This window comes from Osmerus mordax, chromosome 28 (assembly GCF_038355195.1).
Source record: "Osmerus mordax isolate fOsmMor3 chromosome 28, fOsmMor3.pri, whole genome shotgun sequence".
Taxonomy (NCBI): domain Eukaryota; kingdom Metazoa; phylum Chordata; class Actinopteri; order Osmeriformes; family Osmeridae; genus Osmerus; species Osmerus mordax.
This window is the reverse complement of record NC_090077.1, coordinates 6,374,774-6,387,669: the sequence shown is the minus strand read 5'-3', so window position 1 is coordinate 6,387,669 and position 12,896 is coordinate 6,374,774. Positions and strand designations below refer to the sequence as shown.

General features: G+C 46.4%; 1 protein-coding gene across 5 annotated transcripts in view; it reads left to right on the top strand.

Annotated features, from left to right (window-relative positions):
* Window positions 1-117: 117 nt before the first annotated feature.
* The window catches only part of dock8 (dedicator of cytokinesis 8), a 44,342-nt gene continuing 31,563 nt past the window's right edge, over window positions 118-12,896 (top strand). For 2 of the 5 annotated variants that reach the window (XM_067230995.1, XM_067230996.1), the window contains exons 1-5: window positions 118-274; window positions 6,612-6,714; window positions 10,059-10,234; window positions 10,563-10,634; window positions 11,427-11,535. In XM_067230995.1, coding sequence (XP_067087096.1) covers window positions 222-274; window positions 6,612-6,714; window positions 10,059-10,234; window positions 10,563-10,634; window positions 11,427-11,535 — 513 coding nt within the window. In that variant the 5' untranslated portion in view covers window positions 118-221. Of the gene's footprint in view, window positions 275-2,351; window positions 2,434-6,611; window positions 6,715-8,228; window positions 8,304-10,058; window positions 10,235-10,562; window positions 10,635-11,426; window positions 11,536-12,896 lie in introns of those variants that run through there. The other 3 variants (XM_067230997.1, XM_067230999.1, XM_067230998.1) reach the window with 3 other exon arrangements.

Below are 12,896 nucleotides of genomic sequence, written 5' to 3'. Positions count from 1 at the left end.
GGCTTATCTCAGCGAGTGTGTGTACAGAGCGTGTCTGGTCCATCCCCTCCCACTCCGCAGCCGGTGTCTACTTGGGAAGGGTCAAACGCGGAAGTTTACACCCAGAACGCTGCCACCGCGAAGATGAGGATTGCGATGACATTCAGTCTGTAGCGCGGCAAGCGAAGTTGAAATCGGTGAGGAATACTGGAGCTACTGCCGCTGAACTGGATTAAACTTCTATGGCAAGTTTAGCGAGTGCGGAGCGACGTGCTTTTGCGCTGAAGATCAACAGGTAATATAAATGGTTTAACTACCAGGTACATTACATGGTGACACGAGGCTCTGGATTTCTGAGCACGCAGCTAAGTTATAAAATGACAAAATAGCGTTGGAGTTAAGGGAATGCCTGTGCTTAAATCTTGCTCTCAATTTTCCGTGTAGATGAAATCATTATTACAGGTTAGGCTGGCAAGCCTATGAATACATATTCGTGGCAAAATGTTCCCGAGTAAAACAAATAAAAGAATCAGGATTCCAATCATGTAATATGCACGCCAAGTAGCCATAAGAAGCTGATGCATTTATCTATATTTATCAACTACATATCCTCCTCATGAAGGTTGTTTCTAAATCGGGTTTACTTCAGTGTGATCATTTCCTCTCGTGTGTGTGTGTGTGTTTTAAAAGAGAGAGAAATATAAAGTGTGTGTGTGTGTGTGTGTCCAACTGCTTCTTTGAGATGCTGTGGCAGGGGGGATGTAGTCATTGTTCTTACTATGACTTCAGACTGACCATGCAGGTGGGGAGGAAGCAGCTACGTGATGCAACGCTATTGTATGTCATGCCTGTATTAACTAATACAACAAATACTAGCGGCTCCGACATACCCTTGTAGTACAAGCTTACTCAACAGTAGAGATGGACGTAAATTGAATAATGTAGGCTGTGAAAACATCACTTCTTAGCTCCACAAAGTTTGAATAATGTCATAAAAAAGAAGTAAATAAAGCATCTCCTGTCCCCAAAGAAAATTACACAAGAAGCACAAGCATTTCTATAACCTACTGCCATCTGTACAGATATGATATTAGGCCTGCATCAATTTGTTGGTGATGGTTTTATTTGGATGGAATCTGAAAGGCTAGCAGCTCCAGTGGCTTTGTTGAAGTCAGCTGCTGAGTTCTAAGACACTTCAATCACAACTTTTGATTTAGTGATGCACCAGCAGCCATTGATCTGTCTGTCCGTCCGCCTGTCTTGTCAGTGTCAGTGACTGCCTGCCTGCATTTAAATGCTACTTGCGGTTGATGATTCAACTTGGGACACAATATTATAAATAGAAGGGTGGACTTTTTGTTTGGCCTGGTTTAATCTGAAATCTGAAACAAAGATGAAGCTGTAATCCGTCATTTCAGTTGAAACTATTACTTGTTTTTTTTCTGCAGAATTTATGCATCCTCCAGATGTTCAAACAAAGGTGTAAGTTCTTCTACATGTATTTTCATCAAGAAGGAGTGTCGAGGTATCCTGCTAATTTGACACCACAGTAAATGTTTCACTTCTTCCTTGTTCTTCCTGACTAGGCTAAAACAGGAAATACTTCTTGCCTAACCCACAAAAAGAAAGAGAAACCTGAAAGAGAAGTGCTGATACTATCTGAAAAAACTTGCAGAAATGCTTCTGTTTGAGAGAAGTGTGTCTCGTGGACAGATGTCAGGGTGCTTTGGGATGGACCCTGCATGTGAACATGATACCTCATAGTGTGGATTAGTGACAGGTGGCAGCCTGGCAAAACAGCTGTGGTCAGGGGCCCTGGAGGTTATGATTTCCTACATGGTAAAAGCAAAGTCTCTAATGAGACAAAATAACTATTTACTGCAGTCCCGGATCAAATAATCAGCTGTCATTGGTGGAGGCTCTGAGGAACTTTCCAGAAGCTTGTTGAAGATTTCTTAACAAAACCCTAATGCAGCGACTGTAGTTGAATCTTTGGGACTATATTTTGTGATTCTTTGACATTTGATCTGTTGGGCGTCCCAGAAAAAAGGGGTTTTGCCAGGCTAATGACGGTGGTGTTTGTGTATGTCTCCCTACGCCCTCTGGACAGGAAGCTCACCAATGATGGCACTGATAGCACCAAGAGTCATGTAATCTCCAGCAGTATGATGCAAACAGTTCTGCGACTGTCTCTCTCCCTTCTTTGTCAGGTCTCCACTTCACCTTCATCGGACGGGGTGTTGGACAAGCAAGAGTGTTCACATCCCTTATGATGTACGAGTAGCCAACCAGGCCCACCATGTTCACTATTTCCATGTTCCTGAGATCAGGAAGGTGAAAGAAATAAGAGGAATGAGACAAAGGCACAGTTGACAATTGGAGGATCCCCCCCATTTGAGAAACCAACTACATGATAATAACATTTCTAATGAGATTCTGTCTCATTGGGTAGAGGTACGTCTTTCGCATCGAATAATCCTGACAAGCTGCAGAAGCATAGCTGAGAGCAACACGAAAAACAAGGAGGAATGCTAGTGCATAATCCAGAAATGCTGACAGGCACTCTTCCTCACCCAAAGACAAGTACAGGCCTGACTCCTTCTGCTCTGGAATGAGGCACCGACCCTGACAATATTATGTAGTTGGATCTCCGTAGCCCGAAGGAGATTAGATTTGCACTTCTAGATTGGATTCTTCTCGTTATATTTATCTTATTAATACCTAAGACTCTTTCCTTATCTCCCCTGGGAATATATTTGGGCCATTGTTTGATTTTGGACACAAATATCCCTGGCTCTGGAGACCAGCTGTGTTTGGTGGTTGTTGCCATAGCCACAAGAAGCCATCAATGTCCACTCTGTTCTGTCATGACCTGCCGTCACACCCAACCCTTATCAGGTGTTGTGGTCTTAATGACAAGTTCAGGTAAAAACTTGGTTAGTATGCATATTTCGGATGCTTCCGGGTGTTTTGGTTGTGGTGATTCGGCCTCGTCAGCAAATTTAAGGAACTGGGGAAACACCCGCAATCACATGATCTCCATATGAGAGGGATTTCAATCACTGCCGCCTTTCCTTCCCTAAGGGGACTGACCTTTCACTTGAATTGTTTCTAAAGGAAGTTTACGACGTGCTGCTCATTATAGCCACATTGCTGATATGTAGATTTTGGTTGAATTCATATGACACATTATGTATGAAACTTGGGTATCTGCACCCTAGCACATACAACAAACCTGGCTGTGTTTGAAAACAAAGGACGACGATTCTGTTTCACAGCATTCCATAATCAAATGATCTTGACCTCCAGCTACCAGTGTTAAATGTCCCTTTTTAAGCCTGTAGTTCCTTCTTATTTCAAATCTTCTCATTTAAACAGCTTCAACCTCGTTCACCATCTATTCAGTTGAGAGGAAACAGTCTTTCCATCTAAGCTGCGGGCATAAAATAAATAGTGAAGATATGAAACTTTAAGCTTTCCCTTTCATGTCTCGCTCCCACAGACAATAGCAGTCTTAGCCTCACAAGTGAACCACAAACATCTGCTCCATGAACTGAAAATGACAGACTGTTCAGCTTCCAGTCCTGGCGGTCTCTGTCCAAGCCTGATGCCTGCTTGGCACTGCTGCTGTAGCACGGCTAGAAGACTGTTTTACTTGTGTAGTCTTTTTATAGGAGGGTGTGTGTGTGTGCGTGCACGTGTGTGCCCTATTGAAGAATGTTTTCTATTAGTGTAGGTCTGTCTCGGAATATTGTCTGCGTCCTTGCTTCGTAATTATGTCACCATAGCAAGGAAAGATGTGGAGAGGGCATATGTGTTGACAGAAAGTGGTTAAGTGGTTTGGAGTTTACTGAGCACAGGCAAGGCGAATGGCTTTTGAAGTATTTTTTTTTGGTTTGTGGCGGCACGTGAATGAGAAGTTTTATTGACAGCTTAGTTGACGCTACTTTGAACACAGCACACTTGAGGGGGACTCACTTTATCCTTTGATAGTTGACGGTGAAATGTTTGCAGTTGCAGAAAAAATCTGTGTGCATGGTAAATCAATCTGGAAAGTATAGGTTAACATTTAACTTTTTTGTTTTTCTTTCTGAAATATTTCTATATGTAGCTTGCATGGTTCACATGGTATGTTGTGTGTAGTTTATAATGAACTACATTCCTCTATCACTCTGGGTGTGGAGCATTCCCCATTTTCAGGCTGACTTTTGGACTCTTCAGTATTATGTAACCCACCTGTTGAACTCAACTCTGTTAATAGTCTGGCCAAGATTTCCATAGGTTGCCTATCAAAAGTTCCTGTTGGCGCAAACCGTGTGCGTAAGCATGTTCAAATGTATGTGTACTCACTGTACGTGTATGTGTAGTACTGAGCAAAAGTCTTAGGCACAAATACAATTTAAAAACATGTAACGCAAAAATGCTTCAAGAAGACTAAGCAAAATCTTTTTCAGCATTTCACTTTTATACTGCTGTACAAATATTTCTGTATTTAATATTTAAGACAATGTTCATGTAAAACATCTTGGGTGCATTAGAGATTGAGTATGACTCCCTCACTAATTGGACTTTCCTCTGTGTACGTTCGCATGCCACCCTTACTCCCCTGCCTGAAGGTTGTGTATGCTCACCTCCTCTGGCAGACTGTGTGTGAGAGAGAGTGAGAGTATGTTTTCCCTTCATGTAAAGTCAGTGGTAAACAACTCCATGTTAGCAGTGGCGTAGGCAGAAATTGTATTTTGGGCGGGCCAATGCAAAGGTGAGTGGGCCTATAGTTTTTCTGAGAAAAAATGACTTGGATAATAATTAATATAATTAATATTAACAATGTTAATACATTGGCTAAAAAGCAGCTAGCAAAGTTAGCTGGCTAAAGGCTTGCCAGAGAGTTTCCTGTCGGTTCCCCTAGCAACCATAGCAACCAATTACGTTCTGGAGGCTTCCTACAACTTGCTTCAACAGTTCCATTTTATTCGGAAAACAAATTAAACACACATCAGTCAACAATAAATCAGGTTTATATTAATATATTTTCTTAAATACATTTGAATAATAAAAATGAACTAAAAATGTATTTTGATCAAACTTGCCTGGGCGGGCCAGTGAGTAATGTGGGCGGGGCCAGTGCTGCCCTGCATGATAGACCACACTGATCAGGGTAGCGCTACGGTTGACAGGTCAGCGGCTATGCCACCTAACAATGACCACGGAGGGTTAATGAACATGGAGATTGGGGGCAGGGGGGGGGGGGAGGAGAGGTACTGTGACCCATTTGCAAAACCACTGTGTACCTCAACCCCCATCCCAACTCGACACAATACAGCCCTGTTGCACTACCTTGCTTCAGTCACACACACACACACACACACACAAGCTCCCTTCCTGTCGCATGTGTAATAGACGTGGCCGCGCCCCCGTCGGAGGTACACTCGGCTGACGTTCGCCAGCGTCTGGGATCAAACCCGCCACTTCCGACATCCCAAGCGTGACCACTACCAGCTAAGCCAACAAACAGCTAGTTAGCTAGCTAGAGCAATTTGCTGGCGCGGGTGGCCTGTTACATTTACATTTAGTCATTTAGCAGACGCTCTTATCCAGAGCGACTTACAGTAAGTACAGGGACATTCCCCCGAGGCAAGTAGGGTGAAGTGCCTTGCCCAAGGACACAACGTCAGTTGGCATGACCGGGAATCGAACTGGCAACCTTCGGATTACTAGCCCGATTCCCTCACCGCTCAGCCACCTGACTCCCCATACCTATTACATACCTGAGGAGTGAGTTTAACTGATTTATACCGGCTAAAATGCACACACACACACACTTTTTTGTGGGAGGGCAGACAGATAGTAGAGCTTTTTTTCCCCCAGTGGGACTTTTCATCTCTCCTCTATAGCCAAACCACAACCAATAAAGATGCTATTGTCTTCTCTCCTTCGGTGAAGGAGTATGGGGTCCATTGGCATGGTAGATTAATTAGAAGCAACTACTGTGAGTTTTAGAGAAATGTGATGTGAAACAAATTGGGATACTAGCCGTCTTTTTGTGTGTTGGTTTGCAGTTTTCTGTCTGACACCAACACACACACACATTCACACACAAACCCTCCCCATGCACTATTATAACACTCTATTATACTGTCTTGATGATTTTACGCTTGGCCTGTCTGTTAAAAGAGGGCACCACATTTCTGCCAGCCGCTGTCCTCTGGTCTGTTCTGTAGTTCGTGAGGATCACAATGGGCTGAATGAGGAGTGCCAAACGAGTACCAACTCACCCAGAGGCATCCCACACAATGGTGTCATTGATGATATTGCCGTTGTGATAATGACCAGGAGTCAGTAATGTGGAACGTATCTGTGAGGTTGAACGTAAGGACTGGAGCGATGATGAAATGGACGTATTACTGGTTGCTTAGAATGACATCATGAGAATGCAGTCGACAGTAGTACGCAGTCTGTCTAACAGTGTCTAATGTGGCTGGCTCTTCGTTGCTCTTTCTCGGGTCTGTTTTGCCTCTTTTTCTTTGTCTCTTTTTCATCTTGAGGGTCGTTCCCTCTCTCCTCCTCTCTCTCCTGGCCCCTGGGCGGGGTTGTGACCTGTTTGACCTTTCTCCCTCCTTTTTCTCCTCCAGACACTCGTCTGCTGAGATCCGTAAACACTTCAGCATCGGTCATGGTTCCTCCCAGCACAGTCGTCAGAGCTCCAGCGCATCCGCGTCCATGTGCTTCACCGTGGTGAGTCACACACACACACACACAATACATGAATACATAAAAACATACACACAATACCCCCCCCCCCCCCAGCACACACTACAGGACTGTTATCTACTAGTGTAACCTTTGAATCCATGCATTTTTCTTTGGTGAGCATCTCCCTGCCTGACACGGTCAAGCACACACACACACCTACCTGCATCTCTATTATCAACCCATGAGTCTCATGTCCTTTCATTAGGCGCTTATGCAAGGTATGACACTGGGAGTGAGAGAATCACCAGGTGTTGTTTTCCTAATGCCCAAAGCCCTGTGGTGTTAGCGCTCATGTTGCTACCCAGACAGTAGTGGTTCGCCCATCCATCCATCCGTCCCCTTTTTTGTTCTTGTTTTTCTCCTCTAATCTTTCTCTGACAGTCACAGTCAGACTGTAGGATGTGCTTCAATATTTTGAAGGGATTAGGTCCCATAGCGCGCTCTCTCTTTCTGTCTCTCTCTCTGTCTCTCTGTCTCTCTGTCTCTGTCTCTCTCTCTGTCTCTCTGTCTCTCATTCACTTTCTCTCTCTCTCTCTCTCTCTCTCTCTCTCTCTCTCTCTCAATTCTTTCTTTCTTTCGATTCCCCGTCTCATCTTTCCTTCCTTCACTCATTATAGGTGTCCTAATACCTTGTTGGACATTAGGCCTTAAGTCTGGGTTCATATCCCTGTGACTGTCTGAGAGACAGTAAGCTGCAGACCTCCACTCTCTCTCTGTCGCTCCCTCTCTCTGATCCCCGGGCCAGCCAGTCATGTGACAGGGACGGGGGGGGGGGGGGGGGGGGAGGGGTGGGGGGGGGGGCCATCTCAGGGTTATTATGGGTAATCTCTAACCTGCTTGGGAAATGGGTCAGGGCCCAGGCTGCCATCGGCGCCTGCTTACCTTCGAGCTTACACGGGCAAATCTTTCATATAGCTGGATTTGGGAGGCGGGAGAGGGATTTTAATATCCTAATCTTCAAGGCGATTTTTATTTTTTTTCCCCATGTGCATCATCATCATCATCCGGGGCCTCTCGTGCATCTGGTTGGGGGGAATGTGTGGTCATAGTGACTGTTGTGACTCACTGTTGGTTGTTATGATCTGTTTAGGACGAGTGTGTGTTGTCTTTATTCAATATGATAAAATGATCAAAGTCACGGGACACTGCTGGGTGGAATTGTGCGCGTGTGTGGCTGCGTGTGTTTCTTTGTGGAAGTCCTAGAACGATTGGCGATGTCACTTCCTCTTGTCAAGTGGCATATGGGGTCATGTGGTTCCTTTTGCCCCTCCCATATCCACCGCTAGCCACTTCCCCACAGCACTTTACCTATATGGAGATCTCAAACCCTTTAGAGAAGAACTCATCCCGGTCGACTTTTCTGTTTGTCTACTCGTCTGTTTGGTCATGTTGAGTGACCAAGGACGAGGGGCAAGAGGTGACATCAGATCTAAGGCTCAATCTCTGGAACAGTCTTGTGGTTAGTTGCACTATAGCGGAAACTGTAACCACACTGAGACAGGCAGCAGGTCTGCGTTTCCGGACTGCACCATTTTGGCAACTTCCTTCTTGAACATTGAGTGTATAGCGCGGTAAGTCTACACAACATTTCCACTCCACCTGCACCCGTGTTTTTGGGCGCTGCACCCTAAGGTAGGCCCCATTCAGGGCGGCAATTGTATCCGTAGCACTATTACATATTCGTAGTTCTTTTACGTTTTGAAGCAAGTGAAGTTGAGATGTTGTTCTCGTTGTAGTTTGTGTTTCTGACTAGGGAAGTGTGGGTTGTGCTGTGCTACACTATGCTAGGCTACCAAATTGCTGTGATATCTAGTCTTAGTTAGCCTGTGTTCACCACTAAGAGCTCGGCTCCACAGAGCTGCATGGCGTGGACGAGGCATGCATAGATTTGCATGTATTTGTGTCTGTTGGCCTCCCCTCTAAAGAATGGAGAAAGAGGCCATTATTGTGTAAGATCTGCTGCCACGATTGGCCAAGCTTTGACATGCTTCTAGAAAGAAGGTCGCTTGGAAGAGATTTCCCCCGTAGATTCGGTTCTCATACCTCGAACTCCATTCCAAGGCAAGCTGTGCAATCAGGTTGAGAATGGTTGCTTGGGAAGAAGTATCAAGACGCCATCTTTCTCAGTTGTTTTGAGTCGCTATGGCTATTTATGCCTATGCCATTTCTATTTTTCTCTCTCACATCCTTGTCTCTTGTTCTGCATTTCTGTCTGTGTTGCAAATGTCCTCTTCAATGCCAGCAGAGCAAAACCTCCAGCTGTGGTTTGATGAATAAAAACAGGCTTGTAGATCAAAGAATAATCCTTATATATGACTGGCTTACGTTTGACTTCCTCTGCCTGTCTTCCTGTCAGTCTGCCTGCTTTATCTTTTGTCCTTTGTTGCTATCCGTGTCATAAGAATCTGTGTTCTGGATGACCTCGTGTGACATTGCGCACCCGATGATAAATAAATCACTTGACTTCACCCTGTGCCTGTCTGTCTTCTCTTGGTATTTAAGGTACTTCGTATCTTCTATGTACTACTACTACGTAGTAGTAGTAGTAGTATGTACTTCCCCAGACCCTCCGCTCCACACTCATCACAGAGAGATGGAGAAAGATTCCCGGTTGGGATCTTCCCAGCGCCCGCTCGTCATCTTTGCTAGCTAGCTATCTGATAGCCCTCCACGCTGATGTAAAGCATGTTTACACCGTTTTCATCCTTCTCTCCCGCATGAGATAAGTTTGTGCTGGGTGCGCAACTCGGTTCCATTGTCAGTATGTGTTTGTATCACTTTAAAACTATATTGGCTTCTCGTGGACATGATTTTCCTCTTGTGCTGGTGTAGCACCGATTGTGCGTAGTCATGGTAGAGTCTGACAGACTCCGGAGTGTTTTGTTTAGCACACATCCTCAGATGAGATGATTTAATTGATGGCATCTTCAAGGTGAACCTAAGCACAGGAGACCATCCACTATGGTTGAACTAAGGATTTTGCTGACGGATTGTTGTAATTGACAGGTGTAAAGTTGTTGTCGAGAGTGGACTCAAGATCCAACTTGTTCTTCCCTCTCTTTTGTGCTTTTGTTCCCTAACGTTTAGACGTGACTGAAGGCTATAGAATCCATGTGCTTTGGCGCCTCAAAGACTTATGGATGATTCATGGCTGTGTTTTTCATTCTCTCCCTCAAACAGTGCATTGTAGCTTTTTTTGGGGTATTGCTCAAGTCCAGGCATTCCTGTTCCTGGAGCCAAGGAACACACACATTTGACATACCTGGAACAGTGCGTCTTAAAAATATAGCTCATCCCTCGTGGATTTACCCCCCTCCTCTCCTCAGCCCCAGTCGTATGACGCGGTGGAGCCCTTGGACCTGGAAGAGTTCCTGATGACCCAGCTGCGTAGCGGAGACGCCAGCCTCATGGCCAAGATGGGCGAGTTCCCCGACGACGACCTGGAGGTGGAGCTGGTGGAGAGGGAGTGCCGCACGGTCCGACACTCCGTCCCGGAGGAGGGGTGAGTCAGAGAGCCGGCGGGCTGGGTAACGCACGTGTGCAGACAAACGAGGGGGCTAGCCCCCTAGTATCCTTCCCTGCTTTTCGTTCTTTACCTTGGGCTTTAGAGAGCGCCCTTTTGTCATTGTGAAAATATTCCGGCAATGTGTGTCATCGTCACCTGAATGTCCCTCAGGCAGTCACCTTGGCCATGACGGTGCAGATTATGATAAGACGGGAATGTAGAACGCTTGCTTTCTGCGAAGGGCCCGCATCTGTGAAGGTTTGCAGGTGCTGTATGTGCGTTTGTGGGCCACCTCCTTCACTCGTGTTGTGCTGTGTCTGTGCAGGTCAGAGCTGGAGCCTCATGTTCGAGATTGTGTCCAGAGTTACACCCAGCCCTGGCTGGTGGTCAGCAGAAGGTAAGACTCCATTTCCCATAATACCCCCGACAAAGTTCCGCCAGGATACACCACACAGCCCCTACACAACCTCAGAGCTTCCATACACTTCTATATCCACTACAAGCCCGTAAACATGACACAATCCATATTCTACTATACACCCCGTACACTCGCACAACCCCATAGACCTCAACAGACCCACCCACAGGCACATAGTCCACCATAAACCCCAACGCACCCACATAACCCTAAATACCCAATGAAGTTCAATATTCATCAAGAATGCGCCACAATACTCGCAATCTGCTCTCTTTCTAAGGTCCTTCTATGCTCATTTATCAGACTTCCCTAGACCCAATAGACACTATCAGACCTCCAGAAACCCCACACCATCTTAGACCCCACAGGGCTGGAGACAGAAGCCTGGACCAGTTCCCTCACCTATCTCTTACCCCTCAGGGTCCATCTTCTGTTTAAGCTTGATAGACATAGAAGACATACAAGCCTTGTGGAGGGAGTGAGGAAGAGATAAGATTAGACCAGAGAGAGAGAGCAGTGGGGATGTTAGCCATACGCTCTCAGATCTAAAGGTGTCCTTCCTGTCCTCACAGGAAGTGGGGAGGTCTGAGAGAGTACGATAAAGCTCACTTCATACAGGGTTCCCAACCAGGACCACACACCCACACCAACACCCACGCTGGTCATGCTGGACTCTGTTTGCTTTGGAAGGGTGGAAAACTCACTTCGCGATCTGGTTTGATTAGATTAACATAGGAGAGAGATGTATCAGTAACCATGTTATGTGTTCAGGTGCCAAGGCGACGGCTGGAATGCCTATTCTGAGAGGGAAGGACTACATAAAAGCCTAGAAAAGCAGACGTTTGAGTCAGATGTCCAGCCGGAGAAACAAGAAACCCCAGTAAGCAGCGGACACACAGCATCCCCACAACTGCAACACGCACACCGCACAGCTCCTAGACGACCGCAGGTTATATTATATGAAGGCCCATCGGCTGCTGCGTTTCCGGTACAACGCACCAACGTCGGACTTCTCCACAGCAATAATCGATGTCCGCCGTCTCCGTCTAACCAATCGTGATCGAATAAAGCCCGATAGGATCCTGTTACAGCAGGATACCAGATGCACATCGTTGATGGCTTTACCAGAGTGTCAAGATGATTCCTGCAAAGATCGTGGCCGGAAGTGGGTTTAAAGAGCGGTGCAAACGGAGAGGACCTGCCAAGCAGCCTGGACCGTGCCTCTCCGCATGCAAAAACAGAGCGAGGGAGAGATTGAAACGACGATTTAAAAAGAATCCCAATTTAAAAGGAAAGAGGTTTAGAGAGAGAGGAGAGAGAGAGAGAGAGAGAGAGAGACATGCTGGCTGGCTGAGTGTGACAGACAGATGAAGAAAGGGAGAGGGGGAAGGGGGTGGGGGTGGTAAACAAACCAGCAGTTTGTTTCATCGTGGAAGTGACCTCCTCCATCCAGACAGCCCCTCCCCCTTATGTCTACCCGGCCTGGCTTGCACCACAATGAGGCGGCCTGAATATTCATGCAGCCCCCTACTGCTTCCACCAAGACCCAGAACCACATTCAGCAGACTTTGCTTGACTTGATCGGTATTCCATACAGTATATTTGCTTCTGTTCCAATATATTCTGGCCTGTTATATTCTTTTCTCTTGCTAATGTCAGCCCCCTAGTCTCCTACCCTGTCAAGTCCCCAGCCAGCAATCACCACCAGTCATTAGTCTGGGCTAGCAATTCTTGTCCCAGGCCCAGGCCCCCGACCCAGGCCCTGCCAGCACCTAGTTCCCTCTCCATACCCAGTGTCCAACCTCAAGCCTCTTGCCAAGTCATTAGCCATAACCATCCTCCAGGCCTAGGCAGCCTCCAGACCCAGTCTTGCCAAATTCTAATCGCCCAAACCAAAGGCCCCTGTTCCAGCCTGGGGCTCCACATGTACACCAGGCCAGAGCGCGAGAGACAGAGTGAGAGAGGGGGAATTGGGGAAAGAACAGACCCATTGTCCAGAATTGAATCATCCTTCACATTGGCGTAGGACCAGCTTTGGGATGAGTAGCACTAGGAGGTCTCGCTAGGGTATGCATCGCTGGAGGAGGACTGGTTGTTCCCTGACGGGGGTGTGGAGGCTGGGGGGATGTGATGGGGTTGGATGGCAGAGGAAGGGTGTAAATGGGGTTCTTTCTGGAATGTACTAAATCATGGTTTGCATTGCCTCTTGTCATAGTTGTCTCGATATTCACTCACTTTTGA